At 33.7% G+C, this 16,940-nt stretch overlaps 1 protein-coding gene across 1 annotated transcript in view; it reads left to right on the top strand.

Annotated features, from left to right (window-relative positions):
• The window catches only part of LOC132743132 (post-GPI attachment to proteins factor 6-like), a 36,434-nt gene extending 20,828 nt beyond the window's left edge, over nucleotides 1-15,606 (top strand). The window contains exons 8-12 of the mRNA XM_060731661.1: nucleotides 4,920-5,074; nucleotides 8,065-8,243; nucleotides 8,867-9,136; nucleotides 10,374-10,581; nucleotides 13,281-15,606. Coding sequence (XP_060587644.1) covers nucleotides 4,920-5,074; nucleotides 8,065-8,243; nucleotides 8,867-9,136; nucleotides 10,374-10,581; nucleotides 13,281-13,369 — 901 coding nt within the window. The 3' untranslated portion in view covers nucleotides 13,370-15,606. The remainder of the gene's footprint in view (nucleotides 1-4,919; nucleotides 5,075-8,064; nucleotides 8,244-8,866; nucleotides 9,137-10,373; nucleotides 10,582-13,280) is intronic.
• The last annotated feature ends 1,334 nt before the right edge of the window (nucleotides 15,607-16,940 follow it).

Raw genomic sequence — 16,940 nt, 5'->3', positions numbered from 1 at the left:
GTGACATGATATGACCTGTACAGTTTCATTCTGTACCGTGTCCATGTGACATTATATGACCTGTACAGTGTCCATGTCACATTATATGACATGTACAGTTTCAGTGTGACATTATATGACCTGTACAGCTTCAGTGTGACATTATATGACCTGTACAGTGTCCATGTGACATGATATGATCTGTACAGTTTCATTCTGTACAGTGTCCATGTGACATTATATGACCTGTAAAGTGTATTATATGACATGTACAGTTTCAGTGTGACATTATATGACCTGTACAGTGCCATTGTGACATTATATGACTGTACAGTGCCAGTGTGACATAATATGACTGTATAGTGCCAGTGTTACATTATATGACCTGTACAGTGTCAGTGTGACATGAAATGACCTGTACAGTTTCAGTGTGACATTATATGACCTGTACAGTTTCAGTGTGACATTTTATGACCTGTACAGCTTCAGTGTGACATTGTATGACCTGTACAGTGTCCATGTGACATTATATGACCTGTACAGTTTCATTGTGACATGATTTGACCTGTACAGTGTCAGTGTGACATTATATGACCTGTACAGTGTCAGTGTGACATTATATGACCTGTACAGTTTCAGTGTGACATTATATGACCTGTACAGTTTCAGTGTGACATTATATGACCTGTACAGTGTCAGTGTGACATTATATGACCTGTACAGTGTCCATGTGACATTATATGACCTGTACAGTTTCAGTGTGACATTATATGACCTGTACAGCATCAGTGTGACATTATATGACCTGTACAGTTTCAGTGTGAGTATATGACCTGTACAGTGTCAGTGTGACATTATATGACATGTACAGTTTCAGTGTGACATTATATGACCTGTACAGTGCCATTGTGACATTATATGACTGTTACAGTGCCAGTGTGACATAATATGACTGTATAGTGCCAGTGTTACATTATATGGACCTGTACAGTGTCAGTGTGACATGAAATGACCTGTACAGTGCCAGTGTGACATTATATGACCTGTACAGTTTAAGTGTGACATTTTATGACCTGTGGGGCGTCCGTGGCCGAGTGGTTAAAGTCGTTGTCTTCAAACCACTTGCCCCTCACCTCTGTGGGTTCGAATCCCGACAGGGAATTTGGAATCTTTCATGTGAGGAAGCTATCCAGCTAGCATACGGAACGTCGGTGGTTCTACTCAGGTGCCTGTTCATGCCTGAAATAATGCATGGAAGGGCACCTAAGGTCTTCCTCCACCAGTTAAGCTGGAACATCGTGAAATGACCTATACTGTGCCGATGTGACGTAAAACCCAAAACAAACAACCAAAATTATATGACCTGTACAGTTTCAGTGTGACATTATATGACATGTACAGCTTCAGTTTTACATTATATGACCTGTACAGTTTCAATGTGACATATGACCTGTACAGTTTCAGTGTGACATTATATGACTGTACAGTGTCAGTATGACATTAGATGGCTGTATAGTGCCAGTGTTACATTATATGACTGTTCAGTGCCAGTATGACATTAGATGATTGTACAGATTGTACAGTGCCAGTATGACATTAGATGATTGTACAGTGTCAGTGTGACATTATATGATTGTACATTGTCAGTATGACATTATATGACTTATACAGTGCCAGTATGACATTAGATGACCTATACAGTGTCAGTATGACATTATATGACCTATACAGTGTCAGTGTGACATTATATGACCTATACAGTGTCCATGTGACATTAGATGATCGTACAGTGTCAGTGTGACATTATATGACTATACAGTGTCAGTATGACATTATATGACCTTTACAGTTTCAGTGTGACATTATATGACATGTACAGCTTCAGTTTGACATTTTATGACCTGTACAGTTTCAATGTGACATATGATCTGTACAGTTTCAGTGTGACATTATATGACTGTACAGTGTCAGTATGACATTAGATGGCTGTATAGTGCCAGTGTTACATTATATGACTGTTCAGTGCCAGTATGACATTAGATGATTGTACAGATTGTACAGTGCTAGTATGACATAAGATGATTGTACAGTGTCAGTGTGACATTAGATGATTGTACAGTGTCAGTATGACATTATATGACTATACAGTGTCAGTATGACATTATATGACCTATACAGTGTCAGTATGACATTATATGACTATACAGTGTCAGTGTGACATTAGATGATTATACAGTGTCAGTATGACATTTTATGACTATACAGTGTCCAGATGATGACATTAGATGATTGTACAGTGTCAGTATGACATTAATTGACTATACAGTGTCAGTATGACATTATATGACCTATACAGTGTCAGTATGACATTATATGACTATACAGTGTCAGTATGACATTAGCTGATTGTATAGTGCCAGTATGACATTAGATGATTGTACAGTGCCAGTATGACATTAGATGATTGTACAGTGTCAATATGACATTATATGACTTATACAGTGCCAGTATGACATTAGATGGCTGTACAGTTTCAGTTTGACATTATATGACTATACAGTGCCGGTATGACATTAGATGGCTGTACAGTATCAGTATGACATTAGATGATTGTACAGTGCCAGTATGACATTAGATGGCTGTACAGTTCAGTTTGACATTATATGACTATACAGTGCCAGTATGACATTAGATGGCTGTACAGTTTCAGTTTGACATTATATGACTATACAGTGCCAGTATGACATTAGATGGCTGTACAGTGTCAGTATGATATTAGATGATTGTACAGTGCCAGTATGACATTAGATGGCTGTACAGTTTCAGTTTGACATTATATGACTATACAGTGCCAGTATGACATTAGATGGCTGTACAGTGTCAGTATGACATTAGATGATTGTACAGTGCCAGTATGACATTAGATGGCTGTACAGTTTCAGTTTGACATTAGATGACTATACAGTGCCAGTATGACAATAGATGATCATGATTGTACAGTGTCAGTATTACATTATATGACTGCACAAGTGTAATATTTGTCAGAGTTTTACTTTTCAAATTGATAACATAATGCAGAAAGTTTTATTCTAAACTTTTTATTTAAAGCAATTATTGGATTTTTCTTCGACATGGAATTGGTCATTTTTATTTTCAAAGAATTCAAGATTAAAGGAGCTCCACTGAGATCCAGAAACCTTAAAATATAAGATTTAATGTCTTACATAAATTAACTAGTGCACTTTAAACACAAAAAAAGGTGAAAAATTTAGTAAAGAAATATCTTCAGAATCAAATTGGAAGTCAATATAAAGAGCAATTCTTATCTCAATTTGAAGACATTATTTTCATAGTTCATTTTGCACTATAAAAATGATAATGGTATCCTGGAAAAACTGAATGAGTGAACGATCTGAAGTTTTTCATACAAGTTATTGATAATCCCATATACACTAAGATCTATAACAAATTGTAAAAAATTTTAAAAATATATTTCCATTCCCATAATGTCAGAAACTGTTAGTGGAGGCTGTTTAAAGCTGAATAGATGACATGACAAACATGTTATAGAGTCTGATTAAACTGCACATATATGACAGTTTTGTTGGCTCTATACTAGCAACAAAAGTCTGTCAGTATTGAGCTAATATTACCACTAACAATTAGAGCATTTTATCATTACATATGTCTACAAATCAAATTTTTAATCTATTTGTTATGTGATAGTTTAGCCTTTAAACAATATCTGAAAAGTCATCCGTTGTTGACAGTTCAATATCAGTACATGTATTAGTTAAGGTTATGGCAAAATAATGTTGGACCATCATGGCTTGATTATTTATGGAGTGTTTTGATAGGATCAATATCATATAGATTATTGATCAATATCATATAGATTATTTCAGATATTTGAATTATATTTAAGAAATAATATATCCCAAACTGTGACTTTATAGCTCAATAGAATCACTGTTTGGAGTTCAGATGCGAGGAATTATATCACGAGGGCATAGCTGGAGTGATATAATTATGCTCATCCAAATGACAAACAGTGATTTTATCAAGCAAAAAAATCACCAATTTGGATATATTATTTCATTTCTAACATGACATTAAAAAATTAATGATTCCTTACCTGATATTGATGTTTCTGTACTTATTTCAGCGTGTCGCATTTTAGTGGTTTTGTCACATATATATAATGATTATGTCACATGTCTAAATATAGAACGTCAACAGTGATTTTATTACATAATAACACACACTTTCGGTTCTTCTACGTTCAATAGGAAAAAATGCGGGTCATGTTAGAATACAAAATAAATATGTGTATCAGTGATTTGAATTTAGGGATATAAAACACTTGTTTAAACACCTATTTGTTTCTATTTATTCTTGCATATCGGACAGGATTATCTACGCTTGAAAAACATAAATCTTAAAATCTTATAACCCCCATGTAAGACAGGTTGTGTGCTTTAAATGATGTCATTCCCACATGCCTTATATGAATGAATTGCATTCATAGGAAGACGTGATTTTGCCATTATGAATGGGGTTGTACATGATTACGCTACCATTAGAAAAAAGTGCTACATGAAATTATTTGTTTTCATAATTTCTTTCCAAGATATGATACATATTTAATATCCAAAAAATAGAATTAAACACAGGCTGTTGTTACAGGCAGGAACATCTAGCTCTCAGGTAGCTGTTAAGCAAAAAGCTCGGCAGAGCCTCGTTAACACTGTAAACAGTCATCCTTGTGCTATATTCCAGTCTGTAATGGTATTGTTTTGTGTAAAAATTGTCAACTCAAGAAATGATTTCTGTTGTTAATTAAATAGTTATAAATCTAAATAATAAAATTGTAAATGTCAGCTCAAGTAAATTGTTAATGATATTTATTAATATAGTATTATGTAACATTATATTTTCAGTGACATCGTATTCATTCCATGCAGTACTGTGACAGCTGATTTAAATATTACTATAGCAACAGATGCATGTGTTGAGGGGAAATGTTCTAACAATGGTCGTTGTATCAACTACCTTAATGGTCAAGTTCTCTACACTACATGCAGGTGTAATTCAGGTGTGTACATTACATTTATAGTCAACTACATAGAGTGGGACAAATGTCTGGTATCATAGCTGAAAGACCTTTTCATTGAAAATATTGACAAAATTAATAACAAAACAAACATTTTTCACACAAATTCTCAGGTTTTTTTTCCATATTCAGATGCAGAGGTTTCAATAATCAGAGGAATTTATTATAAAACAAAATTTTCTCTGCTAATATAAAACTGTTTTATTTAAAGAATCTGTTTCTTTATAACAATGTATGCCCATCCTAAATGACTTTGTGACCTGTGTGACATTAAAATGTGGGATAAAGTTAGTGAAATCTTGTATAAATGTTTACATGCTGGCATTCTGCTATCTGATTACTACTTAAGGGCTTCGTACAAACCAAATAACCTTTTTTTATGCTTTTCTGTAACTTGTATTTAGCAAAAAAGACGGGCTGTTCATCATGCATTATAAAACACAACATAACTCAAATTGTAGTGATTAGAAAAGATATTAGTTTAATATTCAAACAAACAGAAAATGATTGATGTAATTTGCTGGTTTTCAGGGAAATAACTTAAATTATAGTGTCCACTATTTGTATTTCTTGATATATAACAAGTTCTTCCCCTTGTTTTTCCCCTGTTTATATTATTATCCATCTCATTCCGTAAATGAAATGAAATTATCTTTTCATTTTTACTCTCTTTTTATACTTTCCTTGCAAGAAAATAAAAAAATGTTGTAATCATTACAGTGAATACTTTTATAATGGTGATTGGCGGAGACAAGAGTGCTAGAATACAAAGTATTGGTTACAGATATAGTTATAAATGTTTGTATGTTTCAGGTTGGCGAGGCTACGTCTGCTCGAGTTATAAATGTTTGTATGTTTCAGGTTGGCGAGGTTATGACTGCTCTAGTTATAAATGTTTGTATGTTTCAGGTTGGCGAGGCTACGTCTGCTCTAGTTATAAATGTTTGTATGTTTCAGGTTGGCGAGGCTATGACTGCTCTAGTTATAAATGTTTGTATGTTTCAGGTTGGTGAGGTTACGACTGCTAGTTATAAATGTTTGTATGTTTCAAATTGGCGAGGCTATGACTGCTCTAGTTATAAATGTTTGTATGTTTCAGGTTGGCGAGGCTACGTCTGCTCTAGTTATAAATGTTTGTATGTTTCAGGTTGGTGAGGTTACGACTGCTAGTTATAAATGTTTGTATGTTTCAAATTGGCAAGGCTATGACTGCTCTAGTTATAAATGTTTGTATGTTTCAAATTGGCGAGGCTACGTCTGCTCGAGTTATAAATGTTTGTATGTTTCAGGTTGGCGAGGCTACGTCTGCTCGAGTTATAAATGTTTGTATGTTTCAGGTTGGCGAGGCTACGTCTGCTCTAGTTATAAATGTTTGTATGTTTCAGGTTAGCGAGGCTACGACTGCTCGAGTTATAAATGTTTGTATGTTTCAGGTTGGCGAGGCTACGTCTGCTCTAGTTATAAATGTTTGTATGTTTCAGGTTGGCGAGGCTACGTCTGCTCTAGTTATAAATGTTTGTATGTTTCAGGTTGGCGAGGCTACGTCTGCTCTAGTTATAAATGTTTGTATGTTTCAGGTTGGCGAGGCTACGTCTGCTCTAGTTATAAATGTTTGTATGTTTCAGGTTGGCGAGGTTAAGACTGCTCTAGTTATAAATGTTTGTATGTTTCAGGTTGGCGAGGCTACGTCTGCTCTAGTTATAAATGTTTGTATGTTTCAGGTTGGCGAGGCTACGTCTGCTCTAGTTATAAATGTTTGTATGTTTCAGGTTGGCGAGGCTACGTCTGCTCTAGTTATAAATCTTTGTATGTTTCAGGTTGGCGAGGCTACGTCTGCTCTAGTTATAAATGTTTGTATGTTTCAGTTGGCGAGGCTACGTCTGCTCGAGTTATAAATGTTTGTATGTTTCAGGTTGGCGAGGCTACGTCTGCTCTAGTTATAAATGTTTGTATGTTTCAGGTTGGCGAGGCTACGTCTGCTCTAGTTATAAATGTTTGTATGTTTCAGGTTGGCGAGGCTACGACTGCTCGAGTTATAAATGTTTGTATGTTTCAGGTTGGCGAGGTTACGACTGCTCGAGTTATAAATGTTTGTATGTTTCAGGTTGGCGAGGCTACGTCTGCTCTAGTTATAAATGTTTGTATGTTTCAGGTTGGCGAGGCTACGTCTGCTCGAGTTATAAATGTTTGTATGTTTCAGGTTGGCGAGGCTACGACTGCTCTAGTTATAAAATGTTTGTATGTTTCAGGTTGGCGAGGCTACGTCTGCTCGAGTTATAAATGTTTGTATGTTTCAGGTTGGCGAGGCTATGACTGCTTGAGTTATAAATGTTTGTATGTTTCAGGTTGGCGAGGCTACGTCTGCTCGAGTTATAAATGTTTGTATGTTTCAGGTTGGCGAGGCTACGTCTGCTCGAGTTATAAATGTTTGTATGTTTCAGGTTGGCGAGGCTACGTCTGCTCGAGTTTATAAATGTTTGTATGTTTCAGGTTGGCGAGGCTACGTCTGCTCGAGTTATAAATGTTTGTATGTTTCAGGTTGGCGAAGTTACGACTGCTCGAGTTATAAATTTTTGTATTTGTTTCAGGTTGGCGAGGTTATGACTGCTCTAGTTAAAATGTTTGTATGTTTTCAGGTTGGCGAGGCTACGTCTGCTCGAGTTATAAATGTTTGTATGTTTCAGGTTGGCGAGGCTACGACTGCTCGAGTTATAAATGTTTGTATGTTTCAGGTTGGCGAGGCTACGACTGCTCTAGTTATAAATGTTTGTATGTTTCAGGTTGGCGAGGTTATGACTGCTCTAGTTATAAATGTTTGTATGTTTCAGGTTGGCGAGGCTACGTCTGCTCGAGTTATAAATGTTTGTATGTTTGAGGTTGGCGAGGTTATGACTGCTTGAGTTATAAATGTTTGTATGTTTCAGGTTGGCGAGGCTATGACTGCTCTAGTTATAAATGTTTGTATGTTTCAGGTTGGCGAGGTTACGACTGCTCTGACGGTAGTGAGGTTAAAGATGGCAGTGCCCAACTTCTAGAACTTTTGTTACTGACAGTCAGTAATATTGTCTTCCTCCCAGCTATCATTCTATCTATATACAGGAAACATTATGCTGAGGCCCTCGTTTATACATACACTATGGTGTTTTCTGCTGTAAGTTACCTTACTTTAATACAATGTCTCAAAATGAACACATTCTCTTTCATGTTATACTCATTATCTTGGAGTAATTTATGTTAAAATGAATATTGAATTGAATTATTGCATTAAATAAATGATTTAATTGTTTTGTAATTTTTATCAAGTGTTTACTAAAACACTGTCACTATCTTAACTCATGGAAGGGTTTTGACAAATTCTTGATATTCTTTTACTGTGAATATTTGTATTTTATGTTAGAATTAGACAGGAAACCGTACTTTGAAATGGATGCATATTGAGTAACTTCTATCCGTATTGTTCCATGTAATAAAAAAAGAAGGAAATGGTTTTGTCAACACCACTATATCACTGCGTATATTCTCTGTGTAACTATTGAAGTCTTAAAAATCAAAGCCCTAACATCATCAGTGCTCATGGTGAATGAAATAAACTTGAAGGAATTGAAAGCAGATTTTAAATTTTTGTTTAAAGTTGACCAAATGAACTAATTCACATAATCTTTATTGCAACTGACAACCTCAAAAGGGCAATCAAATGAAGTACATTGTTCTTTTAATATTTCAAGTGACTATCAAATATACCTTTATTAACACAAGTTATTCCTTTATTTTCAGCTGTACCATGCATGTGATGGGGATAGAATGGAAGGATATAAATACTGCATTCTGAACATTAACATTCTGAGTACATGTGACTTCCTTGGCTCAGCAACCTCTATTTGGATAACCTTGGTAGCAATGTCAAGGCCACCACTACAGTTTAAGGCTCTCATACAAATTGCTGGTCCCCTGGGATTATTGATTGGTGTATTATATAAGAAAACAAGTGCGTTCCTGTTCCTGGTACCAGCAGGTCTTGGATTGTTGCTCATTATGATATCTTGGGTAAGGTTTGATCTATTTGAAGTGTTTAACAAACAGTATATGCTCACTATTCTTTACAATGGAAGGTTTTATGTTTTATAATCATTTGAATACATATGAAATTCTGTCCCAATAATCTGAAACTTACCACATTGTTGCAACTAACAAAAACGTCACTTTAGTGCAGTAACAGCTTACTTCTTATTTAATTTAAATGGAGTTAACCTGTTACTGTGTGACAATGTGATTCCAGTGTATTGACCACGAAATGGACTTTGTTAAATCAAATTACAAATATATCTAAATTCGTCAAAAACTTTGGTAGTTTTTATATTTATATATCTTCATTTTAGTAGAAAACTAATAATAATTTAGTGCAGAATAAGTCTCTTTGGAGAACAAGTTAGTTAAAATGTTTCCTCATGACACCAGTCCTGACTGGTTTCAGGAACCAGACTAAAAAGTTTATATATAAGTTGCAAAAATTTGGTTAAATAAATATGTTTAAAGCAGCACACCTCCAGATGAGCGAAAATATTTCAATAAATCAAACTTGTGAAAAATGTTCTAAGATTTTAGGAAAAGTAGAAAGATTCAAGATTCAAGTAATAATTAACATGCTATGAGAGATTAATGTTGAATTTTTCATTATGTATAACTATATTTCTACTACGTTACTAACGCAGTAAGGGCATATTTGCATATTTTGACCTCTTTTTTTGCAATTTAAGTGGGTTACGTCTTTGTAAATGTAAATTGCTTTCTTTAATTTTCTATACAATATTATACATTTAATTTTCTTTTCAAAATTTTCATGAAAATAAACATTAATCTGGAGGCATGCTGCTTTAAGGTAAATTAAAGGAACCCCATTGAGGTCCAAAATCCTGAAAACATAAAAATTTGAATTCCTTTTCTACATAGATAAACTGGACACTTAAAACAGAAAGATATGCATAAGTGGATTAAGAAGTATACTCTGAATTAAGGTGAAAATCATACTTGTGTGCTATTCTTAGCCAGATTTGAGTAAAAAAAAGCATTTCAGAACTTTCCAATTTTGGGTCATTATTCACAGAATAATTAATTTGTAAAAACTGAGTGAGTGACAGATTTGAAATTTTGCATACAAGTTATTGGTCTAGACCTATGTCAATGGAACATTAATCTTGAAAAATTATTTCCAGTCCCATCATGGCAAAAAAAACCTCAGTGGAGTCCCTTTAATAATTCAATCTATTTCTTCTTTTTATCTTAGATGTGCAGATGCTGCTACAGACATAAATGTTACCCAACCAAGAAGAAATATCTGATTTGTTTGTTACCTGGTGCCCTACTTGTGTGTGGAGCTCTTGCAATATTTACATTTCTACAAGACGAGGAGAATTACCTGTATACACACAGTGCATGGCATGTTTGTATGGCACTTAGTATAGTGTTCTTATTACCACCTAGAGAAACTAGAGGTAAGTGCAAGTCAAATAGTAATCTGAAATTGTCTATATAAGCACAAAAGATTTTGTTTGGTTTGATATACAGAATTTATTGTAGTTCAATCAAAGCTTATATCACACTTGAATCCGTTCCTGGGACCAAACAGTACTGGTTGGAGACCACCAAAGCCGGACAACCACCAAACCCAGACGGCCCCGAAAATGCCTCTTTTATTTGTTCATTGGTTGTAATTCATTAAGTAATTGAATTTATTTCAATTTTAGTGAACGGTAATATTTTAATGTCTTTTTCAAGAGCGTTGACATTGAAAATTTGGACGTCAAGTGTGCAATACCTGACCACTTATATTAGCTGTTATCATTTGTAGAGTAAATAATTGAATATCCAAAACTTGAGCATTTGCTGCTGAAATATTTTATATTATATTAAAAATAAAAAATTAAAACACCAAAGCTTTTATTGAATTAAATCAGCATCATGGACATATCTGTCCGGACACATGGAACTGTAGTGTGTACAATTTAGGTAATTTTGATACCTTCCTTCACAGGCCTCAGATATAAGTGTCAACATAATCAGAAATAAACCACTTAGTCCGTTAGTTCAGAGAAGAAACTAGCTGTACTGTGTAAACTTTTCAGAGCTCTAGCTTTAAAAATATAAAATCTATATGGAAAAATGTTCAAAAAGTGTCCGATTGGTGGTCCCCGACCAGTACTGAGCATTGAGCTAAAAGTTTCTTGCTCAATCAAACAAGGCTTGCCCTTGACTGGGTTTGAACCCATGCGGCTAAAGATCCATAGATAACTTGCCTGATGCGTTTAGCAGTCGGCCATGCTGCCATTTCAAGATTTTATTTTGTTAAATGAGTTACAGTTCAGAAGAGGGAGCAAAATTTTAAAAATTAACATATCAGTAAAATATGTTAAAATTTTATGAAATACATGAATGTAATTTTCCTTCAAATGCTTTATATGTCAAATATGATAAAACTGACCATTTTTGTACCTTTATTATCCCATTAATAACAAACAAATGGTGGTTCTGGGATAATTGGATAATTTTATGTCAATTAAAAATGCCTTTTGTTAGCTTGGATTATTTTATTTGAAAATTTGACAATAGATTGTATTTTAAACATTTTGTAAACTTTTCTAGAAATTAACATGACTTTGAAATCATGCCGATATAAAGCTACCTATAAAAGCTTGATACTGTTATCTGACCGCACATGACTGTTGCTTATGGCGGCCATACATGACTGACTGTCTTGTATGACTGTTACTTATGGCTGCCACAAAAATGACTGTTTCACATGACTGTTACTTATTGGTGCCTGACATACCTATTACACATGGCTGCTACACATAGCTGTTACTCATTGCTGCCACACATGACTGTTACTCATGGCTGCCACAATTGATTGTTTCAAATGACTGTTACTTATGGTTGCTAAACATGACTGTTACTTATGGCTGCCACATATGACTGTTACTTATGGCTGTGACACATGACTGTAACTTATTGTTGCCACACATGACTGTAACTTATGGCTGCCACACATGACTGTTAGTTATGGTTGCCACACATGACTGTAAATTATGGCTGCCACACATGACTGTTACTTATGACTGCCACACATGACTGTAACTTATGGTTGCCACACATGACTGTAACTTATGACTGCCACACATGACTGTTACTTATGGTTGCCACACATGACTGTAACTTATGGCTGCCACACATGACTGTTACTTATGGTTGCCACACATGACTGTAACTTATGACTGCCACACATGACTGTAACTTAAGACTGCCACACATGACTGTTACTTATGGTTGCCACACATGATTGTAAATTATGGCTGCCACACATGACTGTTACTTATGGCTGCCACACATGACTGTTACTTATGGCTGCCACACATGACTGTAACTTATGGTTGCCACACATGACTGTGTCACATGACTGTAACTTATGGCTGCCACACATGACTGTAACTTATGGGAGCCACACATGACTGTAACTTATGGTAGTAACACATGACTGTAACTTATGGGAGCCACACATGACTGTAACTTAAAGTTGCCACACATAACTGTTACTTATGGTTGCAACACATGACTGTAACTTATGACTGCCACACATGACTGTAACTTATGGTTGCCACACATGACTGTCACTTGTGACTGTTTTATTATCACTGTTGTTTAGACACTTAGTTGTCTCACTTACCGTTTTAGATACCAGTAACTTTTAGTCAGTATTACTTGTAGTAGTGTTGACATTCAGTTCTGCTTCATGTAAATTGGTGAGGTGCAGACAATCATGTTTGTTTTATTCTTAATCTATATATTGTTAAAGAAATTATTGGTGTCAATGAAAGTCTTATATATAAATGTTGAATTCGTATAGATTATCCAAGGGAAGTAACCATGTTTAGAACTTGGTGTGGTTTTGTTTAAATGGGCAAAGTGGTTAAAGACTTCGTAAAGACAGTAGAAACACAGGGGGGAGGTGGAGGGAAGTTATTTGTTCAAGTTTTTTTAGTTGAATTGACTTCGAATAAATCAATGATTTATATTCAGTGATTGGGTCATATTGGTGAAATGCATGAAATACACAAATGTGCTAAGTATCAAAATAAGCCTTATTTTATTAAATGTTCATATAAGAATTAAATAACCATCATTTTAATTAATGTTGCAGGATTTTACAAAGTAAAGAAGAATGGTCAGGCTGCCCTACAGTCAACTTACCAGCCAATAAGAACAAATAGTGATAACTATGCTATCTAATAACCAGCATTGATCAATATTATATCAGCTTTTAACTTTAATTTTATTTCACTCACTTTACAGTGTGCATTAATTTCTTTAAATTTATGTTTACACATATCATTTTCTGTCTTGTTATTTTTTTGTACAAAAAGTGTTGTTTTTTATTTACATTTGAATGATATTTTATGCAAGAAAGAACAAAGATTTTCTTTTATTTACATTTTTTTACATAAAGAACAAGTTATGATTAAAGCTCATCTCTTCTATTATTTACACTAACAGGGATTATTCTAAGCTCAATTAATGCTTATTTTTATGCTTTTAATTATTTTTAGTTTTTAACACTAAAACCTTTTTTATCTTTTTATTAGGGAAATGTTCTGTGGCCTAATCTTGAAAAAAAAACTTTCAACATTATCAAAGTAGTCACTATTAATTCCATACACCTGCTTAGGTTAACCTCTTAACCCCACCACCTCTTCTGTCGTGGTGAATCACTTGCATATAGCAATGTTAAAAAGCTATACCCACCTTATATTTTGATAAAATTCTCAAAACTGTTCAGCCCAGTTATTAGGGAAAGTTGTACCACTTACGTCAGGCAGATTTGCTCAGAAATTGTTGCCTTTGTGTATTTACTGTAGGTGTTTGTTTAACTCCTACCATTCTAAATATGTTAAATTGACTTGTCCATCTTTCAATGTGTAGAAAACAATTCATTATTTTAGGGAAAATTTCAAAATATAAAATGAGTGAATAAAGGACTCAGCAGATGACACCCATTTAGGTCTGCACTAGTATCATGTGTAGATTCAGTTACTGCCAGAAAGCTCAGGGTTAAAAACAAATTTTTTTTTCATAGGAACTTTTTTGGGAAAACATAAAAGTATGTTAAACTTCTACATGATTAATTTTTCAAAGTATAAAACTTGCAAATCAGTGTCAGGATTGTATGGTATATGGTTATATATTTCAGCTTCTATTATTAAATGAAATAGTTAACTACTGGTTTTCTTAATTTTACTTGATTACATTGTACTTTGGTCTATGTTTCGTTTTCATGTAGACACCAGTAGAAAGGGGTGGGATGGGGTATAAGTTATACTGAGCAATAAATATAAAGAGCTGTGTCCATGATGGGAGTTACATGTTGTAAAGGGGAATGCTATATTCCTGGCTAGTGGGTTATAATATATACAATGACAGTCAGATGATCTTGAAGGCTTCATGAGAACATTTTTATGTCTGTCACAGGTTTCAAGTTAAAGGGGGTAAGTTTAGTGTGACTATAGAAAAATGGTAAAAACTAGTAGTTGTCTGCTTATGAAGTTAATACAGTGACTTGGTATATAGGAAATTGTTTGTTATAAAGAGGATATTTATTTGTTTTGCATGTAAGATCAAAATATATTTCGCAGAGAGAACACCAGATGAAATATTTTCATGCATGGCATAGTCAGGATTGAAAATATAAGAGCTGATGTTAACCAGTGAAACATGATTTGATCTTGCATACAAAACAAACAGTTCATGCTTCTAAGGGGTTTTAAATCATTCTTACTGATTTTTGCCACATAACAACATGCGCTCTCATTCATGATGTCATCAAATCATCATGTTACATTGTTTGTGTTGAAAAATAATTTTGTAAATTTTTACGAATAATGTTACATTTTTAAAATGACATGTGAAGATATTAACATGCTCCTCTTAATCAAGCGCATTTTACTCACAATGATGTGTATTTCTGGCGATTTTCTACTTAGATATATTTTAGATTTTCTACTTATCTTAGAAATATTTTAGATTTTTTTCTGAATCTTAGATAAATTTTTTTTCATCCACATTCAGATAAAGTCCAGCTCCTGTGAAAATTATATTTTATAATTGCACTGCAAAATTATCACCATATAATTTCACAGTCCACAAAAAAAGCATGTAGTAAATTGCTTTTATTTTCCCACCTGTTTTATGGTAAATTGGTTAAAATTCATGACAGGTAAAAGTAAATTTTCTCTGAAAGTAAATTTTCTATATCCGATCATTTTTCAAGAAAATTTTTATATTTAACTTATGTACACATAGTTACGTGCAGTACATTGATAGGGTTATAGTGTGAGATGGTATTTATGTGATTTATATATTTTATTTTTGCCATTTAAGCAGAGTACTATTTGAGTTAGATATTTTCTGGAGTATTTATGATTTAAAACATGTATGTTATTGTACTGTCTCATTTAAACCAGATATATTAATGTTATTTTTATAAAAAAAATATGTTTGCCCTCACAAAAACTTAAAAAACTGTTGGACAGGATTTATTGGGTAATAATAATTGCCTTGTTTATTTATACTCCTGAACACTTTCAGTTATCATGACATATATACATGTATACCACTAGTGTAAATTCTGGCAAGTATACTTCAGACAAATTTCTTCTGATGTCAGCTTATATATACTTTTTCGTAGTCAAACCTGATGTACATTGTACATATATGGACAGTGTTTTTATAGTTTTTTTGGGGGTAGGGGGTAGTTGTATTTTAATTTTTACCGTATTTTTTCTGGGCAAATATATTCTTTGAAAATAACTTTTTAATTTATTAAAAGAAAGGAGTTTAAAGAGGTTATAGTGGTAGAAAAGACAATTGTTTAACCAAGACATAAATAAAGAAAGAAATTGTTGAATCTCCATTGTGCAATGTAGTTGAGATTAAATGTTGGGATATTGTTATTGTTGTTGTTGTTTGCATGCCTGACTGTTGTTGTTGGTTAATATTTCAGGATTAATGATGGTATTAGAATGTTGTTGTTAGATGTATTGAGAATCATCAGTGTTGTTATTTTGTATGATAAGATAATGAAAATTTGGTCAATATCTTTCTTTGTTAACATTGATTAAATGTAGTAAGGCCAGTTTTGCTTAGAAATAATAAAACTTTTGTATATTAAATTGTAAGTTACATAAAGTGTACTGTATGAAAGTGAAATTATCTTCACAAATGTCACATGGATGTTATTTTAGTGCTAGCTTTATTTAAAACATGTGCCATATTTGTTACATCTTATTTAACATATGCATATTTATTTAAAAACATAGAAGTGTATGATTTTTAGCTCGACTATTCGATAAAAATAAGTAGAGCTATTGCAGTCACCCGAGCGTCGGCGTCGGCGTCGGCGTAACCACTTATGTTAAAGTTTTTGTAATAGTTCAAATATTTTCAAAGTCCATTGACATATGGCTTTGAAACTTTGCACACTTGTTCAACATCATAGACCCAACCTGTAAACAGGAGGAGGTAACTCTATCAAGCATTTTGACAGAATTATGCCCTTTTTCGACTTAGAATTTACGTTAAAGTTTTTGTAATAGTTCAAATATTTTCAAAAGTCCATTGACATATGGCTTTGAAACTTTTGGACACTTGTTCACCATCATGACCCCAACCTGTAAAACAGGTGGAGGTAACTCTATCAAGCATTTTGACAGAATTATGCCCCTTTTTCGACTTAGAATTTACGTTAAAGTTTTTTGTAATAGAGTTCAAATATTTTCAAAGTCCATTGACATATGGCTTTGAAACT

This window comes from Ruditapes philippinarum, unplaced genomic scaffold, assembly GCF_026571515.1.
Source record: "Ruditapes philippinarum isolate M1 unplaced genomic scaffold, ASM2657151v2 ctg266_1_1_1_1, whole genome shotgun sequence".
NCBI classification, from domain to species: domain Eukaryota; kingdom Metazoa; phylum Mollusca; class Bivalvia; order Venerida; family Veneridae; genus Ruditapes; species Ruditapes philippinarum.
The sequence above is the reverse complement of the archived record's forward strand: the minus strand, read 5'-3'. Positions and strand labels throughout refer to the sequence as shown.